Source organism: Vombatus ursinus, unplaced genomic scaffold, assembly GCF_900497805.2.
Source record: "Vombatus ursinus unplaced genomic scaffold, bare-nosed wombat genome assembly UNPS02014807.1, whole genome shotgun sequence".
Classification (NCBI taxonomy): Eukaryota; Metazoa; Chordata; class Mammalia; order Diprotodontia; family Vombatidae; genus Vombatus; species Vombatus ursinus.
The window spans coordinates 43,777,131-43,798,810 of record NW_020954585.1 but is presented as its reverse complement, the minus strand read 5'-3'; the positions used below and the strand labels follow the sequence as shown (position 1 = coordinate 43,798,810).

Sequence of the window (21,680 nt, the reverse complement as noted above, 5' to 3'; positions counted from 1 at the left end):
CTTTCTAAGAAGTTAGACAGTTTGCTTAAAATATGCACTCCTCAAAATTGTAGCAAAACTGCTTTTAAAAAATTAGATAAGTATCTTGATTAAGCTAAAATTATGTCACCAAAGTGAAATTTTTATCAGGTAGAGAATGTAATGATCTACCTACTAGCTATTTTAGAACTAAGCCTTAGGTAATGAGTCTGTTCCCCTCACGTGATATGCCTTCTTTATATGTGTCTGATTTTTATCTGTTGTGCCTACACACACACATACACAGAGATTACTCACTTGCTGTCACTTTCCTTTTCTTTATTCACAAACCATGTCTATATTATGTATTTGTAGAGTTATATTTACACACAAAAATATCTATGCACACATTTGTTTTATTATTCAGTTTGCTTTCCCTAATTTTTCTTTTTTAGCCTTCACCCCAACAGTGGTTTCTCACTACCAGTGTACAATGACAGGTAAGAGGCACGGGCTGATGACACACTTAACTAATGAGTGTCCCTTTGGGGAATTATCCTGCCATTTTTAGGCAAATATGATGGTTAAGAAATCAAATTCAGAGTAGCAGTTTGTTGTCTTTTTTGCAAAAAGAGATTTTAGGAATACATACATAAATAATAAGATGACAAATCCCTGTCATGATTGAACTGCTCCTAAACAGTCCTCTTTAGGGAATATGAGATTGAAAACAGGTGCTATCACTGATGCTAAAGTATGTTTGTTTAGCTAGGTTTTTTTAATGCTCTTCAAAACTCATTTTGAGATTTCAGTGATTGATTTTTTTTTTCTTAAAGAAATTGAATTACCAGCTTTTGGTCTGTATTCAGTGCTATAGTAGAATAGGTATTTTCTGGAAATTCACAAAAATAGAAAACCTGAATAACTTTGGACTGGTGAATTACCATTTTGTCCAATTCTTTAGTGAAATTGAATTGGTTACTGCCTTATGTAATTAAATGACGTAGTCAGTGATACCAGTACTGTTGCTAATTATGAGAACACTGGCCAATGATGACCAAGACTGATCAGTTAAAAAATGAATGGCCATGTTTTCTTTCCTATGTGTTAGACCAGTTTTTTGGGGGGGGTGGGGGGGTGGTATGGAAGTCCCTAATAGGATCCTCTTCTGAGACTTATATACAGCTTCAAAATAGCGGGGCACTCTGTGAATAGATCCAGAGATTCTTATTATTCTAAATAGACTTGCAGGTTTGAGATGGTAGTAAAATATTTTCACTTAAGAGGAGTTGTTCTTAAGAACTGGAATCTTTTTTTACTGCATCTTCCTGAGGTCGAAGGCCACTTGTTATAGGTAGTAAAAATCCTTTGGAGCCAAGAGTTTTCTCAGCGAGCCTGGAGGTGGCACAAAGGAGAAGCTGGGTCAGTCTTCTGTCCACCAAGCTTATGGTGCTTCCCCTTCTAATGAGTGCCACAGTGACAACAAACACATTTATGTAGCATTTGTTTTCTTTAAATGTAGAAGCTTGTTTAGTATTTTTTAAGTCTAAATTACCTACAGAAAAAGTCATTTCCCATTTATACCTTTTCTCTGTCCAATGTTACTTTTCATTTTCTAATATCATAAGCACAGGAACACCCGCCAAGTATTAGAGAACTCATGGTGAATTGAGGAAATCTAGGCTAACTTGAGTCTCTAATAAAGTCTCCAAGCTAAGTCTCCAATAAAAAAATCTGTTTATTCTTGTATCCCTTTTGGTAGATTTTAGAGCAGTTCAATCTGTAGCAGGAGTAAGATGATGCCAGATTTTTGAACATGGAACTGTTAGGATAACATTCTTTTCCTCCTCAGAGGGCTTTCCTGCATTTGCCTAGGACAGAACTTCATGCCTTGCATCTAGTCTCTGCTCACTTTCTAAATGTTCCTGTTTTAAAAGTCATGGGCCTAGGAGTTAACTATAACAGGAAAACAATTGCTCAGAATTAATTGCAGTGTCACACAATTGACTTTCATGTCCCCTTTACTAGGGAAAATTTTGTGGTGACAGTTTTGGGGAAAAACAAACATCAAACATTTAATGAATCTGAAATCTATGCTAGTTAATCATCCAGCTGTCCTTCTCAGCAAACTTGGACTAAAGAGCCTCTGTTTGAGCTAGGCTGCTACAGAAGGCATTTTAATAATTTGCTTTGTTTTCATGGGCAAGGCCAAAGTCAACAACCATTTTCAAGGAACTGCTGTGCTGAAAAACCTCTTTCAGTGCAGGTTGATGATTGTCTAATGGATAATCAACTGAGAATTAGGCTGCCTTTCTTGATTCTTCAAATAAAACTGTTTGTTATCCATCACAGACCCAAGAACCACAGTTGCATCTTTCCTTTTAGAGCAGGGGTTCTTAACTGGGGTCCATGAACTTGTATTTCGATACAAACATAAACTGTATTTCAATATAATTGGTTTCCTTTGTAATCTTATATATTTTATTTTATGCATTTAAAAACATTATATTCATAAGGAGTTCATAAGTTTCCCTAGGCTGCCAAAGGGATCCATGACATACAAAAAGGTAGAATCCCTGCTTAGAGGAATGGCTACTGATAATTATAGATTATTTTTATTTTTAGTCCTTTTTTGGAATAGTATGATTTGGTGCTAAAGCAAAATGTTGAACAGGGCAGACATTGGGACCCAGGATGTTAACTTTTAGTTGCAGTATGTTGTTACTTTTTGTATAAAAAGATTACCATAAATAAATTTCTTATGCTCATTTCCATATCCTCTTGTATCTGTGCTCATCTGTGTTACTTGTGCCACTTCACAAGTAACAAATAGAATGTAACAATTAAAATTTGACTAACATTAAGCCACAGAGTAACTGCTCAATAAAATCACAAATTAAATTCCATTAGATGCTCTTAAATTTAAAGTGTTAAATTAAAAGCATTACAAAGCTATTAAATGGTTTTCACCTTTGAGAGGGCATCAAGGAAGATGAGTCAAACAAATATTATTTCTACCCCTCACACAAATTAGAATTGGTCGATTCAGATACCCAGTCTATCATTCTCGTTATATTAAACAATACATCAAGTTCATAGGGAAATGGGACAAAGTCAGGGAACAGAAGATGCAAACTTAGAAAATAACATCTGTTTTTGTATTCCAAATAAAGTGTAAATAATGTTTTGGTGCAGGTATGCTTACTCGTGAAGTTGAATCTTTGTCCTGTAATTAGCCTTGCTCTTGTCCCACTTGAAATTGCTCAACTCTAGTTAAAAATGTGTAGTTTATGGATGGTCATGTACTATGCTTGCACGAATATTTTTTAGGCAAGTTTATTAAGTTTTCATTTAAAAGGTCATCTTGCCTAAGTGCTAGTCTATGTTTGCAAGAGATTGTTAGAGAAATTATTTTTGTCCTTATTTTATTTCTGAGTCCATTTTTCATCACATTTGCTATTTTTATCTTAAAATGTTCAGTGTGACTATTGGTGGAAATTATTATTACTCAAGTGCTTTTTGTGATGAGGGGAGAAAACTAAAGGTCTTCTGTCTTTGAACCATGGAAAAATTCAAAATGATTTGGGGGGGGGCAAGACAGGTCCCCCCCCCCCCCCCCCGCGCTTCTCTACTGTTCTAAGCTCTGAATTGATTTTTAAAAGTTGATTGCTTTAAGTGATGAAAAAGAACCTTGAAGGAAAGCATTGTGCCTGTGTCACTTTTGGGTGTTTATCTTGCTCTCTGTTTATTTTGGCAAATTTTTAATTACTTAAAAAGCAAAATCCTCCTCTTCCTTCATGATGTATAAAGCAGTTGTATGATTTACTCTGGTTTATGTTTAATAAGAGTATTCAGATATTTCCATCCATTATAATAGGATAAAAGACACCAGTATATCTAAAAATATTACTTTTTACTGAATGACCTTAGTTAACCAGTATGCTGTGGTTTAACCAAAAACAAAAACATAAAAACAACTAAATATAAACTTAAGTTTAGCAACTGGTTCTTCTAACTCATCTAACATAGTTAGTCAAGCAACTTGTTGGGAAAACTTATAGCAAATTTGTATTGCCTTCTACAGGGGCTCTGACTTTTCCCCCTCAGTAATACTCTTTTCACACTGCTTTATGCATGTAGAAACTAGTATAGGCACAAATGAATCAGATGTTTTGTGAAGTATAGTTGGGCAGGTGGGAGAAAAAATTAGGACAGATAGTGAATTTTCATTTTCTCTCATGCTTGGTATCAAAATATATTCAATTGATAAAAGTAAAATAAAACCAAAAGAGAGGCATATCTTTGCAAGCTTGTACCATGGCAGATTATGAATATGGATAAATCTCATGCTTCTATGCAAATCCTTTTGAGGGAATGGTGACAAGGTTGAGGGGAAGCAAGGTGGGCATGACTCAGATTTTGGTTGGGTTAACTTGCTATCAGTCATGGCCATTTCTGAAAATGAAGATCAAAGACTTCTCCGAAATTAACTTGTACTATGCAGAATGTGTGTAAGCCTTCAGCAATATTTTCTGCACCTTTTCTTTTCTTCTTGTGTGATTTATAATTTATTTCCTGCACTGTAGTTTCAGTGATATGCATTCTGCATAGAATATACTGAACTCTAATGGACTTTAATCCTTAGTTTTGAAATAAATTGCCTGTCTCTTAATGCCAACATGCTTTTGTAACTCACTATCACTGGTGTTGCATAGCAATTCCTTTTTTTTTTTTTCCCTGCATAGAATACTGCAGCAGCACTTTAGTTGGTCAGTTCTCAGGTCTTCATTGTTGCTATGGTTTTTCTGTTTCAAATTATAGTGGAAGCACAAATTCTGTACGCATTAACCTGTCATGTTTGCTGTTTGCCCTCTTGGTTTTTGTTCTCTCTGACTTCAACAACTTCCTGTTCTTCCATTCCTCAGAAAAATGTCTATAACATAATTGCAACTAAATGAGAATATATTGCTTTGTGTAAAAATAAATAAAAATCTTTAAATTCAGTGATTCTACAAAATGCATATCCGCAGAAGACAGACTTTTTATTATATTCTAATGCGTTCATCTACTGATGTGATGCTGTAATCCTGTAGTTGAACCATATTGAAATTTTAGGCACTTTCCAACATATAGGCAGTTCTCATTTCTGAATAAGATGTGTATTGAATTCACTTTTGTTTGCTTTTTAGTTATTGTTAGTTTTGCATTGCATCTTTTGTAGGATTCAGCTGTCCAGTAAATTGGATCCATTTAAACTTTTTCAAAAGTATTCTTTGGTTTTAATCCATTAGTGAAGAAGTTTTAATCCAAACTTACTTATATTTCTGCCATCTATAGATGATCTTGAGGAATCTAACTGTGTTAGTGCCATGATGTTTCTGAATCCCCCAAAGTCTTGGTGATTCTTGACAAACAAACAAGATCAGAATAGCATTGATACTGGAATAGGTTTAATTTAGAACTTCTTTTTCCTCCTCTGTGTATAGGTATAACCACTTCTTAGGAACTATTTGAAATTTTTTTTTTACTTCATCATTCCTTTTAGTTAATGTCAAAGTCTGTTGTTATCTCTACTGAAAATAGTTATGTTTAAAAAAATGGGAGGATGAAGTAAGACATAACACAGAGAGAATAGAAATTATAGGGCTACATACATTAAATTCAGCTTACTGGACGCTGTATCATGTCCTTTAGTTGAATACATCCTTGTTGAAACTTACCTAGTGATCCCTGAAACTCTCTTTTATCTTTTCAGGCATTGGAGAGAAGTATTCAACTTGGGAGCCAACCAAACGGGAGCTAGAATTGCTTCGACATAATCCGAAGCGGAGAAAAATAACCACAAATTGTACCATAGGTAAGTGATAGTGATAGTTGTTGTGATAGTGACAACAACAGCAACAGTAATAATAGTAGCTAGCATATATATAACGCTTTAAGGTTTGCAAAGCCCTATGCATATGTTCTCATTTTATCCTAAAAACAATCCTGGGAAGTAGGTATTATTATTATCCCCATTTTACAGATGAGGAAACTTAAGTAACTTGTCTGGTGTCACATAGTAAGTGTTTGAGGGCAGAGTTAAACTCAGGTCTTCCTCACTCCAGACCCAGTATGCTATCCTCTTCACCATCTTGTGACCTAGTTGCGAAGTTGGAATGAATTATCATTCTTCTCCAAGTTATAGCTTAAAATGTGTTTGCCAGGTTTCACTCAGTTACTGTAAATATTGGGAAATGTGTTTCCTAACTCACTTGCTATTACAATTCTCTCTTGTCCTCCTTTTTGGTGTGTGTGCACAAAAGAATCCATCCTATTCTTGAACTATGCATCCTTTCTTATCTAGGTGAGAACTCAGAGGGTAGCAGACTTTTTGCTGCCCTAGGATAGGAATATCATCCTGTGTTAACCTAGTACCCATGTACCTATATTTCGAGGCTTTCAAAATAAATCAAGCACCTTCCCAGTTAACTTGTAGAATAGGTTCACCAATGGGGGAAAAAAATCTTCATGGACTCAAATGTAGAGAGAAGAGAGTTTTTAACTACTTATTTGTTAGCAATGCTATGCTTTCAAAAAGATTATGAATCCCTCCTATAATCTTTAAGGAGTCATCATCTGCATTAACATCAGGGTTCATTGCTAGTACACTAAAACATAAAGAATATGAAAGATTTATGTGTGAAATTTGGGATTAAGAAACCAGTAGTATTAAGAAGGAAATGGAAATAATTCATGTTAAGAGTTTTCTAGTAGTTAGAGTTGGCTAACATGGAAAAATAAAGAGGTGTTGAATGGAATGGTCTGATTTCCATTGTTTAAGAAGGTATGTTTTGTGTACAAGTCTAATTTTGATGATTTAGTGAATACAGTGTTTTCATCAGTGAATCCCTCCACTGGTACAGATTTTAACCTCTCATCATAGGAAATTCTTATCTATACCTTTCCGTATATCATCCACAAAACATTCAACCATGCCCCAAGAAATTTCCTCTTATTACTTTAGAATTGAGGGAGTAGGATGCTGGTATGCCATTAAAGTTTCCTACCACTTGTTTCATTATTGGTATGCAGCTGACTTACGTTCTTTCCTTATAAAACTATCCTTACTGATATTTTTTTTAATTGTATGAGCTTGTCATGATTGATTTCTTGCAATCTACTTACTCCCAGCATGTTTATTTCCGTTGCTTCTTAGGTTATTTGTAATTTCTGTTTTTCTGAGATTATGGGTGTTCCATAATATCTAGCAATATAGCATCTCTGGGAGATATATTTGTATTAAGGATTTGTCTTTTGTGGTGATTTGGGATCATCAAAAGCACTGTGTGACTTTTCCATCTGCAACACAACCCAATCCTCCTACTCTAACAGTGCAGAGTATAATTTTCGGGTTTATGCATAATTACTCAGCAGAGGCAGGGAATATCATTGCACCAAAATTCAGAGATAGATTTGTAACATGCTGTTTCTGAATGTAAGGAGTTGTTTTATTTCATTGTTCTTCTCTTTTATTTTTACCATGTGAAGAGATTATGATTAGATTCTTCAGAGATTTTTTTTTTTAATTCAGATTGTTAAAAGAGGTAGTTCAAGTTTATGAAACTTTATTATGCACTGCAAAAGAAGGAAAATACTCACCCAACACAGGAAATCAGAAAAATGACTGATCTTTTTTCATGGGCAGACATGCTTTAATAATTTCTCCTACTGAGCCCTTCAGCTGTCTGTATGCCTGACTTTAAAAGGAGATAGAAAAAAAATCAAAGCACATGAGATTTAATGTACCTTCAGCTATAGTTAAAGGAAAAAGATTTGCTTTCTTATGTACACATTCACTGGATGTGTACGTGTTAAGACCAGGAAAAAAATACATTTGTCCTTGAATCTTTTCTTTCATCCCCAGATACTGCTAAATATGTACCTCCTGTTGTTATGTACAACAATAAACTGTATATTAGCAGATCTATTCAGTCATCTAGAAAGATAAATTATTTAGAGAACTGTTGTAGTCATAATTTCTACTGGTTTAATTGGATATCCCTGATCCTGAAATTTCTGCCAATAATTATGACATATGTCTAAGCAGCATATTGCCTATTACTCTTAAAAATCCTAGTCTGATAAATCTGCTTTTTCTTTTTTAAAGGTCAATAAAGATCAGCTGTACTGATTTTTTTTTTTCATTTTTGTAGAGCTAAGATAAACTGTCATATGAGCTTTCTTTCTTACCATCAACTCTACTTTTATTTCCTTTGGGAAAATATATGAATTACTAGAGGGCTGGTTCTTGGTTTCAGATTGGGGCAGTCAGTAGTGCTGCCAACAGCCAGGTGGATCAGGAAACCCTTTTTCTTAGGGCACCGTACTTGAGCTCAGCCTTAAATGCAGTGAGAAACTTAAAGGTGAGGAAGAAGAGATGGGAACAGCCTGTGCAAAGAACACCAGGGGAGGATGGGATGTCTTGTAAAGGGCATAGACACTAGCCACGTCTGGCTGGAATTTTGTCCATGATCTCCTGTTTCAGTCTATATTTTCTGCTCCTTTGTAGAATCCCTTTCTTCCTTCAAGACTCAGCTCAAGTACCATCTTCTATGTGAAGCCTTTATTCTTCTCCCCAGCTGCTAATGCCCTTCTTTCTCCAGAATACCCTGTATTTACATACGTTTTCTGTATACCTCTCTATTTCCCCTGATAGAATGTAAACTCTTGGGGTACAGTAACTGTTTCACTTTATCTCTTGCATCTGGTACAGTACCTTGCACACAGTAGGGGCTTAATAAATATTTGTTGATACACTATTAGAGGAATTGAATTAAATAAATCATGACATTCTCACTGTAAGGAACAAAAAGAAATTGCTTCTAAGTGGAAGGATAGCTCCATAGATTATTGTTGAGCTATGTAAAAGAGCTGGTTTTATTGTACACTCAAAGACAACAAAAAACATACTTTCAGGGCACTTTTCGTTATCTATCATTGTCGTTTTCTTTCTTTCTTTTTTTCTTTCTTTCTTTCCTTTTTTTTTTTCTTTTTGGTAAGGCAATCAGGGTTAAGTTAAGCCCAGGGTCACACAGCGTTGTCATTTTCATGAAAAGTATTTTAAGACCAGTACAAAAATAATTTAACTTGCACACTAGCATATATTGCAGAGGATAAAGAGATAAAGAAAATCTGTTAATTCCCCAAATTAAATCAACATTTACTTTAATACTTAGTGACCTTAACATAAATGTGGGTATAAGAGGGGATAGTAAATATATTTGAAAGATGTAAATAGAAATTTAGAAAAGTTAGATCTATGATTAGGGATTACTAAATGAGAATAGAAAAGAAATATCTATATCTATATATACATACACATACACATATATATACATATGTATGTATGTACATATGTGATATATATATGTGCGTGTGTATGTATATATGTGTGTGTGTGTGTGTGTATATAACTACATATCACTTTTATAAAAATTGACCTTATATTATGACATTAAAACATCACAAACAAATGTGGAAGAACAGAAATATTAAACATTCTTTATGGTCCAAAATGTAATAAAAATTGTATTCAGTAAAAGGTTTTTGAAGAAAGAATTAAAAATTGTTTGGAGACAGTTTTTTAGGATTAAATTCTAAAGAACTGATGGGTCAGAAGACAAATCATAAAAAAGATAATTTTGTAAAAGGTAATGAAAACAATGTGAGAACATAACAAATTTTAGGAATGGCAGCCAAAACATTCCTCATAGGAAAATTTAGATCTCTAAACATTTCCATTAACAAAAGAGAGAAAGGGTAGGTTGGTGAATTGAGCGTGCAATACAAGTACTAAAAAAATTGACAAATTAAAAAAGTCAGTAAATGCCAATTGAGAAATTCTGAAAATTAAAAAAGAAATTAACATAATTAAAAATAAAAATTTTAACCCATTGAATTAATAAATAAAACAAGGAGATGGGTTTTTTAAAACCAATAATATGGACAAATGCATCATTTAATATTAAATAAAGCAGAAAACAAATTACAGTTTCAAAAATTAATAAGGAGAATTCACAACAAATGAAGAAATTAAGAAAATTACTAGAAACTCATTTGTCCAACTCTGTTCTAATAAAACTGATGCCTTAAATCTCAGAAGTAGTTGAACTAGACATAAATGAACTTCCAAAGGAAAAAACCTTGGGATCAGTTATGTGTATAAGCTGATTGTCTCAAACATTCAGAGATAATTCCAAAGTTATACTTAACTGTTCACAAAAATAGGAAAAAGATAGGATTCTACCAAATGCTCTCTGCAAGTCTAAAAGGAAAACTGTAGACCAATATCCCTGATGAATATCCAGGGACAAATTTAAAATACAACATAAGCAAAGAAGCAGTAACAAATGTATCCAAAAAAATTCTTCATTATAACTAGGTTGGATTTACTCCAGGAATGAAAGGTTGGCACAGTATTACAAAATGTGTAGAAGAAATAGACCATTTCAGTAAAATAACAATTAAAATCATATGATTGTATTAATAGATGCAGGAAAAGCTTTGACAAAATACAACATCCATTTCTGTCATAAAAACGCTAGAAAATATAGGCATAAATTGGCCTTTATTTATTAGTAATTAGTATCTGTCTGAAATGAAGAGTAAGCATTCTGTGAAGTGGGTTAAACAAGAGGCTTTTTCATTAAGCAAGGATGACCATTAACACCGCTAGTTTTTGATACAGTGCTGGAAAGGCTAATTGTAGTAATAAGAAAAGAAAAAGAAAAAAAAGTGAGCGAGTAAGTATAGGCAATGAGGAAACAAAATTAATGTCTTTTGCAGATGATATAATTGTTTACTTAGTGAACCCTAGAGAGTCAATTCAAAAATTAATGAAACAATTAAAATCTCCAGAAAAGTTGCAGAATATGAATTAAATCCACATAAATCATTAACATTTCTTTTTATTACCAACAGAATCCAACAGGAAGAGATAGAGAAATTCCATTCAGAATAACTGAAGAATATACAAAATACTTGAGGGAAAACTACCTGCTGAGTCACACATAGTAACTATATGAATGTGATTGCAAAACACTCTTTGCAGAAATAAAGGCAAACCAAAATAATTTGAGAAATATTAATTGCTCATGAGTAGGCCAAGCTAATATAAAAAAATGATAATAATCATGATAATAAAAGTAAATTAATATACTTGAACAGTGTAATCCCAATCAGGCCATCAAAGCATAACTTCATAGAACTAGAAGACATAATAAGGAAATTTACTTGAAGGAACAAAAGGCCAGAGATATCAAGAGAAATAATGAAAAGAAGTGGGAAGAAAGAGGGTCTTAATAGTATTCAGAAAGTGCTTATCAACCAAACAATTTAGTATTGATTTAAAACTAAGAGAGGTCAATCATTGGGACAGATTAGTTATATAACATACCTAAGCACAGTGTTCAGTAAAGACCCTGTTTACTACAATAAGGACTATTCTACAAAAACTGCTGGGAAAACTGGAAAGCTGTCAGGTCAAAATTAAGTTGAGACCAGATATGTGCTAAATGAATGATACCAAAAACCATGGAATAAACAAATTAGAGGGGCAAAGAAGAAATTACTTTTCGAATTTGTGGTTAAGTGGAAGAATTCATGACCAAACACAGGATAGAGAGAATCACAGAAGATATATGTAAATGATTTTGACTGCCCCAAAGGTAAAAATTTTTATATGAACAAAACGAAAGCAGCTAAAATTATAATAGAAACAATTAACTTGGGGGGAGGGGGGGAATCTTTGCAGCAAGTTTCTCTTATAAAGGTTTCATTTCCAAGATATATAAGGAAGTCATTCAGATTTAAAAGAATAAGAGGGGCAGCTAGGTGGTGCGGTGGATAGAGCACCAACCCTGGATTCAGGAGTATCTGAGTTCAAATCTGGCCTCAGACACATAACACTTACTAGCTGTGTGACCCTGGGCAATCACTTAACCCCATTGCCTAACCAAAAAGAAACAAAAAAAAAAGAATAAGAGCTATTCCCCATTTGATAAATGGTCAAAGGATATTAACAGACAGTTCTCAAAAAAAGGAAGAAATCCACTCTATCAGTAGCCATATGAAGAAAATGCTCCATTACTAATAAATAGAGAAGTGCAAATTAAGCAACTCAGAGGTTCTGTCTCACACCTATCAAATGGGCAAAGTTGCCAAAAGGAGAAAATGACAAATGTTGGAGGGACTACAGAAAAATAGGTACACACATTAATGCACTATTGATTGAGCTATGAATTAATGTCCAGTCATTTTGGAAATCAGTTTAGAACTATGCCCAAAAAGCACTAAACTGTACATTAGGAATGGTGCATGCCACTACTAGATCTGTGCCCCTTAAAATGGTCAAAGAAAGAGGAAAAGGACCCCAATATATGAAAATACTTAAAACAGCTTTTATTGATAAGGGGAAAAAAAACTAGAAACCACAAAGGGGGTGTTTGTTCTTTAGGTGTGGCATGGCCAAACAAATTATGTTATATGAATGTAAATGGAATGCTGTTGTGCTGTAAGAAATTACTGAAAGGGGTGGTTTCAAAAAAACCTGCAGAGACATAATATGAATTGATAGAGAATGAAGTGAGTAGGACCAGGAGAAAGATGTACATGCTAACAACAACATTGTAAAGATAATGACTGTGCCAGATCTCTGCTGTGACCAAGTAGGAGTACACAGGATGGATGATGACACATTCTGGTCACCTGCAGATAGCAAAATGCAGACAAAATAACACATACATTTTTGTGTGTGTGTGAATTAATGAATTTATTTTTAGTTTTCAACATTCACTTTCATAAGCTTTTGAGTTTTAAATTTTCACTCATACCCAACGTGGCGTGCAATCTGATATAGGCTCTACATATACATTCACATTAGATATTTTCATGTTAGTCATTTGTAAAGAAGAATTAGGACCAATGGAAAGAACCACAAGAAAGAAGAAACAAAATAAAACAACAATGAAAATAAAGAGAGCAAATAATATGCCTCAGTCTGCATTCAAACTTCATAGTTATTTCTTTGAATGTGGGCAGCATTTTCCATCATGAGTCTTTTGGAGTTGTCTTAGATTTTTGCATTGCTGAGAAGAGCCAAGTCTATGAAAGTTAGTCATCACACAGCGTAGCTGTTAACTATGTTTAATGTTCTCCTGGTTCTGCTCACTTCACTCAGCATCAGTTCATATAAGTCTTTCCAGGTTTTTCTGAAGTCCTCCTGCTCATCATTTCTTATAGCTCAGTAGTATTCCATTACATTCATATACCACAGCTTGTTCAGCCATTCCCCAGTCGATGGGCAAGATATACATTTTTAGCCAGTGTGGGGATTTGTTTAACTTAGTTCTACATGCTTGTTATAAGGATGTTGTTTTTCTTTTTTTAGGGATGTAAAACAAATTTTTCTTACTTGAAAAAAATTAAAATATTGGAAACATGGTTCAGGAATAAGATAAAAGCTTTTATACTGTCCAGAAGTTACATAGTGTCAGCAATACTTCTTTACAAACAGAGTTGGAATGTGCTAGGCAAAACAAGTGCCCAGTGACTTTGGGAGAAAATAAAATTGATCATGTTTTAACAGACAAGAAACGATTCTTTTATTGAGTGGGAGTCATTTCTGAATCTGCTATCCATGAACAATCAGCTTTATGATCCCTTTCGTTTTTTCTTTTTTGTTCCTTGGGGGAAAAAAACTGAACCCTCACAGACTAAGTGGCTTTGTTTTTCTGGTCATGATCTGAGAAATATGGGGCTTAGCCTCTTGAGGAAAAGTCTACTTCAGCCTGTTGAACTGATAGTAATGGTCCATTATCTAAGAAAAGAAAACAGGCAAACTAAGATAAGGATTTTTGAGTGTGAATGTGAGGTCATGGACTTTTGTAGTCTGTTTTCCTAGCCCTGCTACTTCTTGTAAAACTATTAGTACCCCCAAGAAGATCAGTGTCATCCTCAGACTCTTAAGAGAAATTAACTAGAGAATCTGCCTGTCTCTAATTAGCATTTGAAGTGATTTTTGTGCTTTAACACTTCTCCTGCTTACCCAGCTTGAATAATAGAAAGAATTATGCTCAAAAGCATTAAGATAATTAGGTAGAACCTCCTAGATTCTCTTCTTTAGTGCTTATACTAAAGGCAGAGCTGACTGAACCTTTTGAAGAGAACTTACCCCTCAGTAAATTCCCAACAGTGGCAGGTGAGTTTCAAGGTTGTATAATACCAAACTGTAAATGAAGAAAAAGAAGTATGAGGAAAATAAATATTACAGTAAGACTCCCATGTAAAGATGACAAGGGAAAACAAGGACATGTCAATGTTAGCAGAAACTTTCCTTTTCTTTACTCCTAATATCTTTCATGCCTAACCCTAACTAGAGGTGATGGGACAATGTAGTTCCCAGCAATAATGCTTTGAAAGGCTTTGATGATAGCAGATTTTTCAGGGTTATTGTTGTTTTCTTAGACTTTTACCTTGCTGGCTGAAAGTCATTGGTTAAAATTGTGAATTTAGCGGGGCAGCTAGGTGGCGCAGTGTATAGAGCATCGGCCCTGAAGTCAGGAGGACCTGAGTTCAAATCCGGCCTAGACCAAACACTTGACACTTACTAGCTGTGTGACCCTGGGCAAGTCACTTAATCCCAATTGCCTAAAAATAAAAAAATAAAATAAAATAAAAAATTGTGAGTTTAAAAATTAGTGGTCAAAGCACTGGCATTTATTGCAGGAGCTATTAAACTGTGGTGCAGAAAGATTTTTAAAAAATATTTTGATAGGGGCAGCTAGGTGGTACAGTATGGATAGAGCCTTGGAGTCAGGACCTAAGTCCAAATCCAGCCTCAGACACTTGACACTTAACTAGCTGTGTGACCCTGGGCAAGTCACTTAACCCCAATTGCCTCCCAGAAAAAAATTTTTTTTGATAATTATTTCCACGTAATAGATTTCTTTTGCATTTAAAAATATTATTCTGAGAAGGGATCTGTGACACACAAAAAGGTTAAGAACCCCTAGTTTATTGGATCAATGTTCATGGTGTAAAGAAAATTGTTTTAGGAAAACAATAATGATAAACGTTAACTTGGTTCAAATAAGATTCAGAAGAGCCAGGTAGAGTCTAAATTATTAAAATATTGTGCAGCAAGGAAAATATGGATGGAATTTCTTCCTGATATTTGGAACTGGTTAACATTTTTTATATTTCTTTATGAAATTAACTACCTTAAACCTCATCTTTTTTGTTGTTGGGGGCCTACTCTAAATGATTCTTTGGCCTTTTCTAATAAATGCTGGTTAATTGGCTGGCTCATTACTAGGAGTGATTTCAGTTAATTTGGAGGGATACTGACTTAAGCTATTTATTAAGTATTGTTTTGTGCCAGGCAGATACTCTGGTAAGTGCTGAGGATATAAAAGTAAAAATAAGAAATGTTTGAGGTGAGAAATGGAGGAAGGAAATTTAGGTGTACAACACTTTGGCTAAGACTTCTAAGCAGTGAAAGAAAAGAGAGAAGGCTGTAGTAAAGAGAAAGATAGAATCAAGGGAAGATTGGTTGTTTTTTTTGTTTGTTTTGTCTTGTTTTTTGTTTTTTAATATGAGGGCAATCCAGGCATGCTTTTAAACACTAGGAAAGGAGCCATTGAATAAGGATAATTAAAATTGTGGGATAAGAGAGGGAAGTTCAAGAGTACAGGTAGAGAGGGATTGATGTTTGCAAGAAGGGCATGCCTTCTTTTTCTGAGACTAGAACAAAGGGGAGCATGGGAAATGATTTTGAGTTGATTTCCATGGACAGTTGGGTAGAAGAAAGAGATTTTGATGCTTAATCTCACTTTTCTCAATGATGTATTTGGTAAAGCACTGTGCTATGGATGAGGAGGAGGGAAGGGGTGCTATGTGTCGGTGATTTAAGGAGAAAAGACAAAGTTTGGAACAGAAATTGAGAGGAGTAGGATAGAGTCAATTGACAGAATTGTGGTAAATTTTATAAGTGAAGGAATTTTTGTGCATACTTTTTTAATTAATTTATTTTTAGTTTTCAACAATCACTTCCATAAGCTTTTGAGTTTAAAATTTTCTCCTCTTCCTTCCCTGCCTCCCTCCCCAAGATGACATACAATCTGATATAGGCTCTACATATACATTCCTGTTAAACATTTTCACATTAGTTATGTTGTAAAGAAAAATTAGAACCAATAAGAGGAACCACAGGAAAGAAGAAACAAAACAAAACAGAAGGAAAAAAAAAAGCAAATAGTATGCTTCCATCTGAATTCAAACTCCATAATTCTCTCTCAGGATGTGCATAGCATTTTCCATCATGAGACTTTTGGAGATGTCTTAGATCCTTGCATTGCTGAGAAGGGCTAAGTCTATCAACGTTAGTCCTCGCACAACATGGCTGTTACTGAGTACAACGTTCTCCTGGTTCTGCTCGCTTCACTCAGCATCAGTCCATACAAGTCTTTACAGTTTTTTCTGGTTTTTCTGCTTGCTCATCATTTCTTATAGCACAATGGTATTCCATTACATTCATATACCACAAGTTGTTCAGCCATTCCCTAATTGATGGGCATCCTCTCAATTTCCAATTCTTTGCCACCACAAAAAGAGCTGCTATAAATATTTTTTGTACATGTGGGTCCTTTTCTCATTTTTATGATCTCTTTGGGATATAACCCTAAAAGGGGTATTGCTGGATCAAATGGTATGCACATTTTTATAGCCCTTTGGGCATAGTTCCAAATTGCTCTCCAAAATGGTTGGATCATTTCACAACTCCAGCCACAATACATTGGTGTTCCAATTTTCCCACATCTTCTTCAACATTTATCATTTTCCTGTTTTGTCATGTTAGCCAATCTGACGGTATCTCAGAGTTGTTTTAATTTGCATTTCTCTAATCAGTAGTGATTCAGAGCATTTTTTCATATGATTATAGATAGCTTTAATTTCTTCATCTGAAAACTGCTGGTTCATATTTTTTGATCATATCATATCAATTGGGGAGTGACTTGTATTCTTATAAATTTGACTTAGTTCTCTTCATATTTTAGAAATGAGGCCCTTGTCAGAGATACTGGTTATAAAAATTCTTTTTCAGTTTTCTGCTTCCCTCCTAATCTTGGCTGTATTGGCTTTGTTTGTGCAAAATCTTTTCAATTTAATATACTCAAAATTATCTATTTTGCACTTCATAATGTTCTCTATCTCATTTGGTCATAAGTTCTTCTGTTCTCCATAAATCTGACAGGTTGACTCTTCCTTTTGTGCATAATTGAAGATAACAACATGGTAACCTTTAGTTCATTTGGATGTTCCTAACTTAGAATTTGAGGTAATCCTATGGGAACTATGCTGAAGACTATTTTAGTTATCAATAAAATGTTTCCTATCGGAATAGTGTGAACAAAATCATCTGAAGAAAGTTTAACCTAAAGCTAATCAATTTTTCAAGTATAAATGTACTTAGATGTACATATTTGGGTATAAATGTTGGGTATTCTAATTTTAGGTCATTTTTAATTATTTGTTAAATCAGATCTGTTAAAGATCTACTATACATCTCACTTTATAAAAGAACTTTATCTAGACCAAAGGGGAAAAAATATTTCTGTATTGATAAGACAGTACACCAATAATTCATTTTTTCATTCATTTTCTACTAGCCTGTGGTTTGATTAGACGTATTTCTCTTTTAGGGCAAGAAACATTAGCACAATAAGTGCAATAACTGTTTATTTCACTGCTTCAAACATTTTGCTTCTTTCTCAGAATGACAGAATCTCAGGGTCAGTAGGGACTTTAGAGGTCTCTTTCTGTTCTAGTCCATGCTCCACTCAGCTGTCAAACTGATCTTCTAAAGCACAGGTCTGACCATGTCACTCTCCTAATCACTCGACTCCAGTGGCATCCTATAGTCTCCAGAATCAAATATAAAATCATCTGTTTGGTTTTTAAAGCCCATCACAATTTGACTTCTTCTTGCCTTTCCACTCTTTCCTCGAGCCTTCTTGCTGTTACTCAAACAGGAAACTCCACCATGCAACTCCATGCCTTTTCTCTGGGGGTGTTTATGTTGGGGATGCTTTCCCTCCTTCTCTCTACACCCCCCCCCCAAGTTTTTCAAATTCCACCTTTGCAAGAGGCCTTTACAATAGGTGTCTCTACTTCATCAACTCTATACAGTCTGGCTTCCAACCTCATCATTTAACTGAAATTACTCTCCTAAGTTACCAATGATTTCTTAAACACAAGTCCAATAGCTTTTTTTTTTTAAATTATTCCAATCCTCGTCCTTCTTGACCTCTGCAGCCTGTGATGCTGTCGACCTTGTTTTTCTCCTGGATACTTTATCCTAAGTTTTTGTCACAGTGCTCTCTCTCACTTTCCCAGTCCCCTTCAAGAAGAGTATCTTCCATCAGTGATTTCCTCCAATTTACCCTGTATATATTTTATATATGTACATACTGGTTTGCATGTTGTCTCTTCCACTGGAATGTGGGCTTTTTGACTGTTTTGCCTTTCTTTCTATTTCCTGCAGTAAGCATAGTGCCTCACACATCATAAGCATTTGATGTCTGCTGTATTCTAGTCTATTTTACACTAATTATTAGCTCTGTGACTTTGAGTAAGTTGGTTAAGCTCTCTGAGTTTCCATCTCTTTATCTTTAAATGGAAATTATAGTATAATAATTGCCTAAAGTCAGGGGACTCAATTTAGTATCTTTAAAGGCCTCTAGAATTAAAAAGTAGGAATACAGAACTCCTTCTTCAACTGAAATCAATGACAAATTAAGATTGAAAAAAAAAATCTGTCCTAGAGCAGGTAATTAGAACAATAAGTAACTCACATTTAAATAATATGGCCTTTTAAAGTTTGCAAGAGACACCTATTGTAAATGGCCTTAGGTACAAAAGGGAGGAAAGATATGAGAGATTATCATTCTCCTGTTTAATTCTGGGTCCAGGTAATCATTGCTCATTCACAGTGTCTGTCCAACATCTGTGAGCTGATGGACAAACTCCGTATGTCATCTCTTTCCAACTGAATATCATAGGCATTCTTCATCCACTTAGTTTTCTTATGTAAATATTTAGATCAAGCTCTCCAGTGATTTTGGAGGCTTTCAGAGCTCCTACAATATTTTATGGCTTGATACAGTCAGTCAGGAAAATGTCATTTGTAAATGGGAGCATCTGGTTAATTTCTCCATCTATTGGGAATCCTTCCTTGACATGGACTCTGAACTGATTTTCCTGCACAACACAAACTTTTGTCAGATATACACCTCCCTGTTATATTTCTATTAATCACAGGGTTGCTGAACAAGGTTATCTCTTTTTTATATTTTTCAAGGAACTTTGTATAATTTTAAAATGTGTAGGAGCCATCTTATTGGAGGAAAGTCTTTAAGACAAAATTTTGCTCTAAAGAATAAAATGATATTTTAATGCTCAGCAGGTGGTAAGCACAGCAAGATCTTCCATCCTCTACGTATTTCAGCCAGTGGTAGGACAGTGAAGATGTGGCCTATTGTGGAATATCTCTTGGAAAAAACTTCGTTTCCTCTGATGTTCACCAGGGATGCCCTTGATGTAGACAATTTTTACATAGGTGGGAAAGTAGAGTTGGGTTTATAGTTAGTGATATTCTCTTGATCCTTTTTAAAAATAGTAATGTCCCAGAACTTTCTATACTTTTGTTATTTTCCCCCTTCTTTGTATATCGTGGAACATTGATCACTCAGGTCCTTCAAAACTGTGTCACCTCCAGCTCAGATTTCCTCTGCATTTACTTGCCCAGCTGCTTTTCCCCATTTTATTTACTTCAGTGCGGTTTCCTGAAGAAAGACACGTGGGACTGTGATGTTAGGGTCTAAAGGAGGTTGTTTTGTTATCCATAGCAGTAAAAAGAATGGTTTGTTATAAAAATCTTGACACATCTTTTCCATGTTTCTTCTGTTTGTTGTCCTTCTACTTTCATCCTTAAATGCCTTTGGGATGACTTAACTTGTGTCTCTAATCAAGCTTTCTTGATTTTTTTTCTTCTCATTGTTTCTTGTTGTTTTATGAGATAATATTGCTCATAATTTTCCATTACCTTTTTCTGTAAGATTTTACGAATGAATTTATATTCTGACTCAGTAATGTCCTTGGCTGTCGTTCTCCACTTGGCAAGAAGTTGATGTTTGCTGACTAAGGTGGTTTTCAGGCTCTTGGTCTCTTCTTTGTGGCAACTGATTTATATTGATTAAACTAATATATAAACATGCATTTAAATTGCATAAGTGTATTTTTCATTGGAATAGCACGTTCTCACTTTGCTACTAACACTGAGTAAATTACCTATTTGCAGAATGAGGAAGGGAAGTTAAAACCAGCATGGCTTTAGAAGAGTTCATTTAAAGATATGTAACTCAGCAGTAGTTAGTGAAAGTTACATGACTAGCTTCTTTTTCTTCTTCTTATTAACTTTTCTTGGAGATTAAAACAAAAGACTGATAAAACAGCAATGTCTCTCTACCTCATCAACCACCTCCGGTGTCTAACTTGGTCACTGAGCCAGTGAAGAAACTTCAGCTCTATTAAAAATGTTTGATATAAGTATTTCAGAAATTCTACTTTGAACAGAATGTGTCATATTTGGTATTTTTAAAGTTTGAGTTCCAAATTCTACCCTTCTTTCCCTACCCTCCCTCCTTCCTGAGACAGTAAGCAATCTGATATAGGTTATACATGTGCAATTTTGCAGAACATTTCCATATTAGTCATTTTTTGCAGGAAGACTTGAAAGGAAGAAAGATGCTTCAGTCTGTGTTCAGACAACATCAGTTCTTTCTCAGGGTAGCATTTTTCATCATGAGCCCTTTGGGATTGTTTTAGATTATTATATTGCTGAGAATATTGCTGAAAATAACTAAGTCATTCACACTTCATCATACCATATTGCTGTCATGTGTATGACGTGCTCATGGTTCTGCTCACTTCACTTTGCATCAGTTCATGTAAGTCTTTCCAGGTTTTTCTGAAATCATCCAGCTTGTCAGTTCTAAAAGTTCACGTTCTAATGGGAGAGACAACATGCAAACAACTATATATATATATGTGTGTGTATATGTATATGTATATGTATATGTTTATGGTAGATGGAAGGTAATCTCTCAAGAAAGACACTATCATTAAGGGTGACGGGGAAAGGTTTCTTGTAGAAGGTGAGATTTGAAGGAAACCAGGAGGTGGAGCCAAGGAAAGTAAGGAGATAAGGCATTTCAAGCATGGAAGACACTAGTGAAAATGCATGGAGTTGGAAGATGGAGTGTCTTGGGTGAGGACCAGCAAGACTGGTATCACTGGACCATAGAAAACATGGTAGGCAGTAAAGTGTAGGAAAACTGGAAAGGACCGTATTATGAAGTCTTAAAAGCCAGAAGATTTTATATTTGATCCTGAGGTAAATAAGGAGCTACTGATATTTATTGAATAGGGGAGTAACATATTCACAGCTGCACTGGGAGATGGGCTGGCATGGGAAGAAATGAAGTAAGGAGACTAACCAGCAAACTCTTGCCATAATCCAGTCATGAGGTGATGGCTGTGCTGTAAGAGAGAAGGGGACTTAGATTTTGCAAAGTTTGAATTGACAGGATTTAGCAGCAGGTTGAATATGATTTTGAAAGAGA

The 21,680-nt window shown here is 34.8% G+C and overlaps 1 protein-coding gene across 3 annotated transcripts in view; it reads left to right on the top strand.

Annotated features, from left to right (window-relative positions):
• The window catches only part of USP22 (ubiquitin specific peptidase 22), a 259,738-nt gene that overhangs the window by 159,231 nt on the left and 78,827 nt on the right, over positions 1-21,680 (top strand). For 2 of the 3 annotated variants that reach the window (XM_027874837.1, XM_027874839.1), the window contains exons 4-5: positions 414-458; positions 5,714-5,815. In XM_027874837.1, the coding sequence (XP_027730638.1) occupies positions 414-458; positions 5,714-5,815 (147 nt within the window). The remainder of the gene's footprint in view (positions 1-413; positions 459-5,713; positions 5,816-21,680) is intronic. The other variant, XM_027874838.1, reaches the window with a different exon arrangement.